The 12,267-nt window shown below is 42.9% G+C and overlaps 2 protein-coding genes across 2 annotated transcripts; both read left to right on the forward strand.

Annotated features, from left to right (window-relative positions):
* Positions 1–3,041: 3,041 nt before the first annotated feature.
* Positions 3,042–4,945, forward strand: LOC120667959 (disease resistance protein PIK6-NP-like). The gene is made up of 2 exons (XM_039947931.1): positions 3,042–4,398; positions 4,823–4,945. The coding sequence occupies exons 1-2, from the start codon at positions 3,106–3,108 to the stop codon at positions 4,943–4,945; spliced, it is 1,416 nt and encodes a 471-aa protein (XP_039803865.1). The 5' UTR covers positions 3,042–3,105.
* Positions 4,946–4,963: 18 nt separating this feature from the next.
* On the forward strand, positions 4,964–8,747 carry LOC120667960 (disease resistance protein Pik-2-like). Its single transcript, XM_039947932.1, has 2 exons — positions 4,964–5,413; positions 7,551–8,747. Exons 1-2 carry the CDS (start codon positions 5,168–5,170, stop codon positions 8,745–8,747), a joined length of 1,443 nt encoding a protein of 480 aa, XP_039803866.1. The 5' UTR covers positions 4,964–5,167.
* Positions 8,748–12,267: the final 3,520 nt, after the last annotated feature.

Genomic DNA, 12,267 nt, shown 5'->3' on the forward strand with positions numbered 1-12,267 from the left:
TCATGCTTAGCATCTTAGGGCTAGGTTTACTATTTTTGTTCTGAGTAATCTATAATGTTTCTGATCGTTATTTTTGGGCATGATCTTGTTTAGAGTATGCTCTACCCGTAATAAAAAGTTCATATGCAATACTGGTTAAATGCACCTTGAGAAATTTATGCAAACTCATGCTACATATAGACACGCACACTAGTATCAATTATTCCTCACAAGCACATACGCACGTGATCTACGCACGCTTCCTTTCTTCTCTTTCAGAACAAAATGACTTTTTATAGCACATCTATGCATGCACAAGCGAGAGCAAAAAAAAATTTTAAAGTACAAAATCTCGTCAAACACCCACCTTTAAAAGAACTGTGTTCCTTTCTTCAGCGTCTATATATATGTTTTCTTCAATGTTTGGGAGGGCATGTCCCCAGACAGGGACGGGAGCAACCTTGATCCGGGCTTTCCAAGTGCCCACAGAAGAGAATTATATTGATCACTGCGAAACTAACCTCCGGCAGTTTCACATCCACAGGGAAGAAACTGGACACAAAGCATCACTACCGGACTTCCAAATTTTGCCGAGTGTCCATTACACTCGGCAAAGGACAGGTTCCACTCGGCAAAGTCTTTGCCGAGTGTAACACTCGGCAAAAGACACTCGGACTTTGCCGAGTGTTGGATTACGGGCACTCGGCAAAGGCTTTGCCGAGTGCCCTGACACTCGGCAAAGCAGCTACATGGCGCCACCCTGGTCCGGCGCTTTGTCGAGTGTCTAACGGCAGGCACTCGGCATAGTTTGAATTTTTGCCGAGTGTCCGCGGCCGACACTCGGCAAAGTTCCCGCGCCAGGTTGCCGCCACGTGTCCACTTTGCCGAGTGCTGGACTTTGGCACTCGGTAAAGTTCCCGCGACAGGGTGCGGCCACGTGGCTATTTTGCCGAGTGCTGGACTCTGGCACTCGGCAAATTTTCAAATCTTTGTCGAGTGCCTTTTCTTTAGCACTCGGCAAAGTATGCTGACCTGAGCAGGCCCCTTTGCCGATTGTTTTGGATTAAACACTCGACAAAGTGGTGAATTTTTCTTTTTTTGTTCCTTTTTTCTCTGTTTTTTCATACAAATACAACAGAAATATATATAAATGCAGAGGTCGTTACATGCAGTTATAGTCCATCACATATAATTGAGAATTACGAGAATGACATCGATACAAATAACACAGTCCATCACATATATCACAAGTCCAATACATAACACGAGTCCAATACATAACACGAGTCCGATACATAACATTCCATCAAAAAAAGGCAAACAAATTATTTGCCGAGTGCTGGCTCAGAGGGCACTCGGCAAAACCATCCTTTGCCGAGTGCCAGGTAAGGGGGCACACGGCAAAGAACTTTTTTTAAATCATTTTTTGACACCCTCTCTTTCTCGTTTCAGCATATTTTCAAAATTTGCTGCAACATACTTTGGAAATATCTTGTCAAATTTACTACACAATGCATATTCCAAAAATTACCAAAATTAACCATTATTTCATGTAGTTTTAGCTCAAGTTCCATTTATATAAGTGCAGAAAAAATAATAATTATCAAACGGATTCAAAAAATTACCATTTTTTGACATGATATGATCATTGATGTCTATTGGCTATAAAAAAAAATTTAGAGGCAAACCACAAATCGACTGTCACTTTCACTTCAAATCATACCGCACCATTCTCAACAATTTTGAAACTTCTTCAGAAATGTTCCTGGTTGTGAGCAACGTACGTGACAACTTGTGCGAAACATTGTCAATTTTTTACCATAGCCTCCACATAGGATATCTTGACATCTTGTCAAATTTCAGGATTTTCGGACTTCGTTTACTTTTTATAGAACTTAAAATCCGCTCGGGCACGCGATCGAGGTCGTGTTTCCTTAACAACATGTTTGAATTTTCTTTTGATTTCATAAATAAGTCCTCAATGTCGGTTGAATAGTATGAATATAAATTTTTTACTCATTTTTTTCATATATTTGAATCACTTGCAGTTCAAATTTGATTTGATTCAAAAAATTGATGAAAATACAATTAATTCATAAAATATATAAAATACATTTAAAAATACACCAAATTTGAACATGGAGTACCACATGTTGTATGTATTGGGTACAAAAAAATTTGAGGTCTACAATGGAAAAAAATTAAATATTTGCTGAGTGCCAGCGAAATGCACTCGGCAAAACAAACTTTGCCGAATGCCTGCAAAAAACACTTGGTGAAGATTCGGGTTTGCTGAGTGCCTGACGACCGGCACTCGGCAAACAATAACGGCCGTCAGCCGGTTTGACGGCTGGCGCACGCGGCGGCCACGTGCGCAAATGTTGCCGAGTGCCTGCCCCGCGGAACTCAGCAAAGGTATTGTATGCCGAGTGTTGGACTTTTGCCGAGTGCTGGAACTCGGCAAAAATGGAATGTACCGTGCGCGGAAGCTTTGCCGAGTGACTGGGGCTCGGCACTCGGCAAAGAGGTTGTTTGCCGAGTGCTCGTGGTTTGGCACTCGGCAAAGCACCGAGCACTCGGCATATATGCCGTTTCCGGTAGTGCATCCATGGTTTTACCATTTGGCAGTGATCCTCTCATTCATTCTAACCTAGAATCCAGAACTGTCCGGCTTGCCAAAGACGCCCTAAATGTGCTTTCTTTGGCCTCCATGCTTGGGTTGGTTCAGTGTACTGTGGTGCTTCCGTGCATTAGCTTACCTTCTTGCAGACCCAATGCCGGCATTAGCAGCGACGCTAACTTCAGCTTCTCCGTCACAAGAAATAACAGATAAAGAGATTCTTTTAGTGAATAAAGGGAAACTAGATGCAAAGTTGTTTATGTTAGGTACACGGCTAGGAGAAATACCATGAGTGTTTGCTCGCTATTTGCACATCTTGGAAAGCAAACTGTTCTTTGCTTGCTTCTCCTATCAGATATGTTGCTTCAGATCTGATGACAGGAGTCCTATTTATAGTCCCCTACCCTTTGCTTTGTGACATTGCAGGTGTATAGCAGGGAGCGTTGTCACCATTTGCTTTTGCCATCCTCTACATAGAGACCAAGAGAGAGAGACAGAGAGCAACAATGGCAGATCTTGCCATTGGGATTTCCAAGACGGTGGTTGAGAAGCTGGTGAACAAGGTCAGGTCCGCTGTCAAGGAAGAGGCGGAGAAATGGCAGATCCTGCAGCGTGACATTGTTTTCATCAAGGACGAATTCGAGATGATGCAATCCTTCCTCAACACCACCGGGCGGGAGCGCATGAAGAACCAGGTAGCAAGGACTTGGGTGAGGCAGGTTCGTGACCTGTCTTACGACACTGAAGACTGCATCGAGTTCGTCCTTCACCTGGACACAAAGCGGGCGACCTTCTTCTGGCAATTCTTCCGCTTACTGAAGCCCAAGGTGGTACCAGCAGCGCTGCCGCTGGACCAAGCCGTCGCCGAGATAAAGCAACTCAAGGCCCAAGCTGAGGATGTGAACCAAAGGAACATACGCTACAGCCTCACCGGCAGCTCTGGAGATCAGCAGATGCTGCCAGCTCCTGCTGCCAGCAAGAGGACCCTGGACATCTTCATCAAGCCCAGGGATGGCTTTGATAATCAGGCAGGCACTTTGGACCTCGCCAGATTGATAAAACGGGAGGGCAAGGAACTTCAAGTGATTGCCGTGTGTGGAACAGGAGGAGATCTTGGGACAACATCCATCATCAAGAAGGCATATGACGAGCCTGAAATCTGTGGCATGTTTCCATGTCGCGCTTGGGTGAAGCTGATGCATCCTTTCAGTCCCCATGAGTTCATCCGGAGCTTGTTGGTTGAGTTCAGCACAAATTCTTACAAGACCCAAGAGCCCAATACCGAAGGGCTCAAGATCCAAGAGCCCAATACCCAAGGGCCCAAGACCCAAGAGCCCAAGACCCAAGAGCCCAAGACCAAAGATCCAAAGACACAAGAAGAACCCAATACCCAAGAGCAAAAGACCCAAGAGCCCAATATCCAAGAGCAAGGAGTTTTAGAATTAGAAGTACAAGAGCAAGAGCAAGAGCAAGGAGTTAACACCGGAAGTCTGCAACAAGTGCTGGAGGTGATGAAGGCAACCCAAGAAAGTATGCTTGCAGAATTCATGGGGAGAATCAAGGAGAAGCCATACCTCATCGTCCTAGAAGGTCTCTCCACCATCGTGGAGTGGAATGCCATCAAGACATTTCTTCTAGACATGAAGAATGAGAGCCGAGTTGTTGTGTCAACGCAGCAGGTTGAGATGGCAAGCCTGTGCGCGGGACAGCCATACCACGTATGGTTGCTCCGGGAGTTCTCAACTGAGCACTCCGTCTACGCCTTCTCAAACTCAAAGGACCTTCCCAAAAAACCACTGGTAAATACCAACAAACTGCTTTTAAAAAAGCTTTCCTACATTTTTGTACATGTCTCTATATATCTACTCCTTCCGTTCCAAATTATAAGTCATTCCAAGAATTTCGGAGAGTCAGAATTTTCTAAATTTGATCAAATTTATACAACAAGATAATAACATTTACGATACCAATTAAGTATCATTAGATTCTTTGTTAGTTATATTTTTATAGTATACCTATTTGATGTCATAAATCTTTATATTTCTCTTTATAATTTTGGTCAAACTTTAAATAGTTTGACTATCCAAGATTCTTGGAATGACTTATAATTTGGAACGGAGGGAGTATTTACTACTAGTTACATACATAGTGCTCATCCTACATGAATACATGTGCTGATGTTATGCTTCTTGCTTTGCATACATACGTACCTCTGCTTTGCAGGTTAATGAAGCTACCACATTGGACAAGTGTTTGAGTGACGAGGACACAGAGTCCTCAGACCATTGGCTGAAAGTACATGGCCTTCGTGGGCGCGATTCGGAACTAAGTACACTTTGGGGCTAGGTACAAACACACAGTGTGGTCTCCGTCTGCGGGGTGGCTGGTGCTGGGAAATCTTTTCTCGCCCAAGTCCTCCATACCCATTATAGTCCTCGAGCTCATGGTTGGCACCATGGAAGCTACGTTGTTAATGTACCCCATCCGTTCGATATCACGGACTTCTGTGAGAGCTTGTATCTTGAAATCTTCTCAACACCACCAAAAGAAGGCGAAGATATCTTCCGGATGTGTTGGAAACATCTTGAGCAAAAACCGTGCCTTGTTTTTATTGACGGCTTGCGGTCCAAGGAAGATTGGGACTTGATAGAAGCTAACTTGATACCGGCTGTACCATTGTTATCTTTCCCTTTTGGAGGCTGTACCATTGTTATTACCAGGGAAGAAAGTGTTGCCAGACATTGTGCAACGTCACCTGATGCAGTGTGCCGGGTCAAAGGTCTAGAAGCTGATGCGGCCCGTCATCTCTTCCAGGTGTGTCGTCAACTTGCTTCATGCATGCTAACGATCTAACTAGTCACATATAATATGATCAACTCATCATTTGGGGGCGTGACAACTTGAATATCTATAACAATATGTCTATCCCAATATAAAAATGCATCAGTAATCAGTTAGGGATCCAACATTTGATGTGTCATCCTCCATTCTTGTTTGATCTAAACTAGCCCATTAATACATGCCCCTACTATGCGGGTTACAATGTTAGATGGACAATTATAAGATCATTGATAAAAATTAGTACCTAAAACATATCAAAATTGCTTATCTTATTGTGCACACCATCTCTCTCTCTCTCTCTCTCTCTAACACACACCCATTAAATACTCTGCAATCTCTGTATGTTCACAATAAATTCATGGACTATTATATATGTTTCGCCATCAAATTTCATGTTGTCCCTTTCGCATAATCTCTCCTTACATTAGTTTAAATTATGTTAATTCTAATTGTAGCCTATATCTAGTGAGGTATGAATCTATATTTAGCTTTCAAACATTTGTCTTATTAGGTACCACAATTTCTTTATCCACATGTTAACTATAAACAGTATCTCTTATTGTACCTTTCATTAACTTCCCTTTAGTATTTTTGCTAAAAAATAGATACTAGGTCTTATGCTATACTTTTTTTAGTTACTGCGATGGCATAAACATTCATTTCAAGTATATTGTTTTTAGTTACTGCAATGCCATAAATAGTCATTTCAACGGTACATATTGAATTTTCTCTAACAAAGAAAACTCTATGTGTAGTAGTATTTTAAAAAATAGAGTACATACAACTAAAGTATCATGTAATTATTTTACAATTCTTTAGTCAAAACTTTAATTAAAAATTCTAAGAAGTAGTTACATAATTTATTATCACGAATTACCATACAATACCAATTGGAGGCCTCAAATTTTCACAAGTTTGTTTAGGGGTAAAAAGAAAAATCCTACAAAATGTTCACAATAATTAGAAACATTTGGTCTTTCATTTTGGTAGACTCCAATCACAATCACCAATATTAGACATTGAATCTATTATCTATTGCCAAAAAAACACCTCTACTATTCAAAAAACACATAAAAGGAACACTCTAAATTTGCTTTTGATTTACCCATCTATGCCATTATACGTATTCAAAATAACCCAACCTTTTATTAAATTACATACATATGTCATCATGATAGATAGTTTGGAATAACTTAATTTGTTTATATAAATTTCCCATCTTCTATCATTATGAATGACAAATAATGTATGTCTTAGAATTTGTTTCTAAATTATCAGCATCCACCGTTACAAAAAATCATCTCTGGACGAATACTAACAAAGCTATTACATAAAATAATATTGTATTGGGGTGAGCATTGTTATCCCATCTTAGATCTCACTTCGTGTGGTATCACCGATCCTAAGTGATGTGGTGTTAGTTTTTAATAATAAGTGTGCCCTTTTAGTACTTAAGCATGCAGTTTAGGACATAAATTCATTATTTAAATAAAATATAAAAATAAAGTTAAGAAAAACAATAAGAGTTATAAGAAATCATGGCAGATGAATAGATTTATTTAAAAATCAAAACATAGATGCACGGTGCCATAACATACATGATTGCAATAAGTGCCACCAATGCTAAGCTAAGGTTTGAATTAATTTTTTCGAGGAAAAACTATTAGTACATGTGGAAAATATATGCAGATTGTATTAGGAAACAAACAAATAGAGAAAACTTGTGAATTAATATAAAGTTACTTTTATTAGTCATAGATATTTGATAATCAAATGTAATACTTACGTCTTCTAACTCTCAACCATGTGGGAAAATGGTTTGATGGACTGTAGTTAATATAATGAAAATAAATAACAATGTCATTGTAGTTAATATATTTACATATTGCAATCTGATATATTGATAGTAGTTGAATTGTCTAGTGAATTATAATATTTACCATAATGTTATAATAAATCACTTAGTATGGACTTACAATAGTCTTGTAAGTTAGTATAGTAGTTGAATTGTCTAGTGATATATTGATATGATATTATAATATATATAATTTTTTGCTCTTTTTCTTGTTATATATGTACTAATACAATTTGTATTTCCTATATACAACAGGACACCTTTAAACCTGACGGAATCTCTAAGGGCGATTCTAACATGATGGCTGAAGCAGATCTTATCATAGACAAGTGTGGCAGACTTCCCAAACTAATAGTTGCTTTAGCTGAGTACTTGGCCGAAGTACCAAACGTCATACGGGAGGCCCGGCGTCTGAATGCCAACTTTATGTATGCACTGAAGACGACCAGGAAGGGACTTGATAGCTTCCGGGACGTATTCACCTGGATGTATTCAAGATTTCAGGCTTGTCATCAACTACTCAGGAAATGCATCTTCTATCTGTCACTATTTACTCAAAGCAGTATCATTCGTCAGAATCGTTTGGTGAGGCGGTGGATTGCAGAGGGCTACTCTGAGGGCACTGACAGCAACAGCATGGTGGAATATACAGAGAAGCTCATCCACGAGCTTATCACCATTGGCATGATGGAGACACATACCAAGGCCGGTGACATGAGAATGACTTCTTGTCAGATCAACTCATTGTTCCTGGACTACTTCATCTCAAGGGAGATGGAAGAGAACATTTTCCTTCCACTAGAGGTCTCCGTACTGGTGCAGGACAGCACGATGAACACACAACGTGCAGGACAACACCTGGCAATAGGGAGCAGCTGGAAGAGGGACAAGTTTGTGTTTGAAAGCTTGGACTTCTCACGGCTGCGGTCTTTGACTGTATCCAGAGAGTGGAAGCCATTCTTCATATCTGACAGGATGAGAGTGCTTCGAGTTCTCGATCTGGAGGACACAAGTATAACAGATGATGATGTCGAAGAAATAGTGAAGAAGCTGCCTCGCCTCAAGTTCCTCTCCCTGAGAAGATGCACAAAGGTTTCTTGCCTGCCAGATCTGTTAGGTAACCTGAGGCAGCTCCAATCTCTGGACATAAAGCACACCTCTGTGACTAAGCTTCCTAAGAGCATCATCAAGCTGCAGAAACTTCAGTATATTAATGCCGGCACGAAGGTAGCGGCGTTGACTGACGACGAGCCCTCAACACCACGGAGGATTATTAGGCATGGACATGTTGTTGCTTGTGATGGCGTCATGGTGCCTGGAGGAATTGGGGCACTGGTCGCCATGCACACACTGGGTGTTATCAACGTCAACACAAGAGGTGGTTGGGCCACCCTGAAGGAGCTCAAGAATCTGACCCAACTCCATAAGCTAGGAGTATCTGGCATCAGTTAGGAGTAACTTCAAGGGGTTGTTTTCTGCTATAGTGGGCCATAACCATTTGGAATCCCTATCGCTGCAGCTCCACATGGACAAGGATTTGGACTGGTTGGCTAAACTCACCCCTCCAGGGAACCTACAACGTCTCAAAATACACGTACATGTAGAAAAATACGCACACTGGAGCTGCCTACAGGCCCTTGGGCAGGTGAGAAAGGCTGCAGACCCTTAGCTTTCGTTTCAAAACGGAACAAGATGTTGAGCTCCAGTTCAGTGACATGATGGACAGTGGCACCTGGTATGCACCCAACCAATTCTGTGAACTCAAGGTCCTCGAGATAGCTTGCAGCTCCAACCTACATGTCAAGTTCGCAGAAATGAGATGACTGAACTTGAGCTGCTCAAGGTTCACTGCTTGGAAGGGTCGTCGCTCAAGTTTTCTGGGATAGAGCGTCCAGCTAAACTCAAGTATGTGTGGCTCAAGGGTTCTTTTGACGACACAGTCAAGGCAGAATTGCGGCAGAAAGTTAAGCAGCATCAGAACAAACATCTTGATTTGAAACTGGAGTAACAATGTTTATCCGGATAATGGTGGTTGCTGCAGGTCCACACTCTTCTGGCTGGTGCATATTATTTTATTTCTCTTTGTCCGATCCTCTCAATACTCTTTACTTCCTATCTTCTCAACCAAAACTAGACAGGTAGTCACTCAATTTCAAATTCTCAAATTGTAAGTATCTAGATGTATTGTATATCTAAGTGTGTAGCAAGAACTATGTAAGAAAAATAAAGGCGAAACAAAGTGCATATTGACATTAGTAAGCCTACAGCTAGTGTATCTTGTAATTTACTTTTACTCCATCTAGTAGTTGCCTTGGCTTCCAGTAAATGAGAAAACTTGGCATCCAAGTAGTCTAAGGCATCTTTGCTTTATGCAAGGAATATGCTAGGGGTAGTGGGTGGTCTGCTCTACAAAAGCAAGGCAACCGCACATGGTCTGTAACTGAACCGAGAGCTTTGCTATTTTCAATTCAATCCAAGTGGCCCTCAGGTCAAGCTGACCTCCGGGCGTTTGGCCTACTGTGTGCATATCTAGGCAACAATTGGTATCGGAGCCTAGGGCTTCTACGCCGCCACCGCCACATCTGCCATGTCCACCTCCGTTGAGCGTGCCAGCCGAGCAGCCGATGCGACCACAAAGGAGAAGGGTGCCTTCACCCCGGTTGAGGATGGCACCCTCTTAGATCCACAGAGGTAACGGGCTAGACCGGGTTTGGGGTCGCGGGTCGAGTTAGAATTAGGGCCAAACATGTTAAAGACTTTGGTGGGGCCCCGCGAGGATAGTTAGCATTTGAAATTAAATTGAGGGGCACTCCTCAATTTAATTTCCACACAAGTTCAACCAAGCAAATAAATCCGATCAAATTCGAATAAACAAATGTAGATCCATTAAAATCCAAATACTTCACACTAACAAAAAATAATCGTTAATTCAATTTCAAAATTTAATTACCAGAGATTAAGAAGGTAGAATTAACCTTAAATGAAATTTACTACAGCATACCACTCAAAAAATTTGAAATACACATTTTTCGACTTTAACAATCCAGAAAATCTATGATGTTACACAGGGGGGAAGAAGCTAGGCTCCCTGAATCATGGTCCATAATTGTGGTCCTGAAGACCAGTGGATCCCAAAGACCTAAAGATTGAGCCTGATCTTGAAGATCAAACTATTACTCTTTTTTTTCTTGGTGAGTTTTTCCCACTCACTACCGGATTCTGGCCATTTGTCGTGTGCCCAAAGCATACGGCGAAGGCCCCAAAACACACGGCATACATGTTCGCCGTGCCCGGCCCACGGCGAATCCTCGACGGCGACCAAACACGACGGCAAAGCCGGCTTCGCCGTGTGCTTTTTATCGGGCACACGGCAAAGACCTTTCCCGTGTGTTTGGGCCGGCAAACGGCAAACTAGAGCACATGACGGCGGGGACGGCCACGGGGGATGGTAACGGCGCGAGGAGGCGACGCTGGATTCGAAGTTCGCCATGTACCATGGATCCTGGCACACGGCAAAGATTTGAACTTCGCCGTGTGCCAGATCCTGGCACACAACAAAGATTTAAAAAATAAAAAAAGATTCTGTTACAGCTGCCGCGCGCCACAGGCGCCACGCGTCCGGCCGCCGCCGCACGCGCCGCCGGCCGCTGCACGCGCCCACACGCCGCCGCCACGAGTCCAAGTCGCCGCCGGCAGTCGCGTCCTGCCGCCGCACGCGCCGCCAGCTGCACTCCCGCACGCCGCCCGCCGCGAGTCCGAGCCGCTGCCGCCCGTGACCGCTGCTCGTGGCCGCCGCGCCTGTGGCCGCCGCGCCTGAGCCGCGCTCGCCGCTCCCGTCGGCTCCCTCAGGCTCCAGTGCCCTGCCCCGGCCGTGACATTATTTTAGTTTTAGATTATGCGAGATACACTATTACTTGCATGCTGACCACGATCGAGGCCAGACTCCCGTTAGCAATGGAGACTGGAACTTACGATGGCTTGGACGAGCGCAAAGATGGCGATGGTGAGGTAACGTCCGAAGAAGGAGTCGGCGAGGAAGCCGCCGAGGAGGCAGAGCAGGAAGGAGGTGCCCATGAAGTCGGTGACGACGTTGGCGGCCGCGGCGCTGGGCAGGTGCATGGTGCCCGTCAGGTAGGTGACCAGGTTCACGGCGATGCCCATGGTGGACAGCCGCTCGCACAGCTCGATGCCGAGGGCCAGCGCCACCGGCACCCAACCGCCAGTGCTCGACTTGTCAGAGAGAGATGAGAGGGAGCGTGTGTAGTGGAAGATGAAGGAGAGAGAGAGGAGGGGGAGCGTGTGTGGTGGAGTTAAGTCATGAGCCGTAGTTCGCCGTGTGCCAAGATCCAAGACACACGACGAAGTCTTACTTCGCCGTGTGTCAGACTCGACACAGCAAAGTTAATTTCTATTATTTCATGTCCACTAGTTTCATAATGAAATATTTAAAAATTAACTAAACATGACACTCATATTTTTATACGGCCTCAATGACATGATAAATATTTTTTTACTAACTCAAATTTCATTGTTTCATGTCATTATTTATTATATTTTAATTATGTCAATTAAAATAGTTTACTTGCAATTATACATTAAAAATACCAAATGGACCCGGAAAAATATGAAAATTCAACATAAAGCAATCATTAACGCATATTGTCTATAGAAAAAGTTTAAAAGTCAAACTCAATTTTTTTATCATGACACGTACAAATCTAAACTCATCCTCTTCTTCTCTCTGAAACTTCTTCGGGAAACACTCAATTGTAAGCATCATCGTGGCAAAATGTTCATATCGTGCTCAAATTTTTACCATACATTCCACGTAAGATAGCATGAAGCTGCGGCAATCTCATAATTTCTGACGTCATTCTAATTTATAGAATTGAAATACTATTTGCATCATCGTAAATGGGAGCATCGGCTTTCATTTTTTCCAATGGCTAGTTTGGGTGTGTGGGCTATATAT

The sequence above is a fragment of the Panicum virgatum genome, chromosome 3N (assembly GCF_016808335.1).
Source record: "Panicum virgatum strain AP13 chromosome 3N, P.virgatum_v5, whole genome shotgun sequence".
NCBI classification, from domain to species: domain Eukaryota; kingdom Viridiplantae; phylum Streptophyta; class Magnoliopsida; order Poales; family Poaceae; genus Panicum; species Panicum virgatum.

Coding starts and splice junctions, on each gene's coding strand:
- LOC120667960 (XM_039947932.1), top strand. CDS start 5,168: ATGTGTTGGAAACATCTTGAGCAAAAACCGTGCCTTGTTTTTATTGAC. Junction 5,414..7,550: donor CGGCCCGTCATCTCTTCCAG/GTGTGTCGTCAA, acceptor TATATACAACAG/GACACCTTTAAACCTGACGG.
- LOC120667959 (XM_039947931.1), top strand. CDS start 3,106: ATGGCAGATCTTGCCATTGGGATTTCCAAGACGGTGGTTGAGAAGCTG. Junction 4,399..4,822: donor ACCTTCCCAAAAAACCACTG/GTAAATACCAAC, acceptor TCTGCTTTGCAG/GTTAATGAAGCTACCACATT.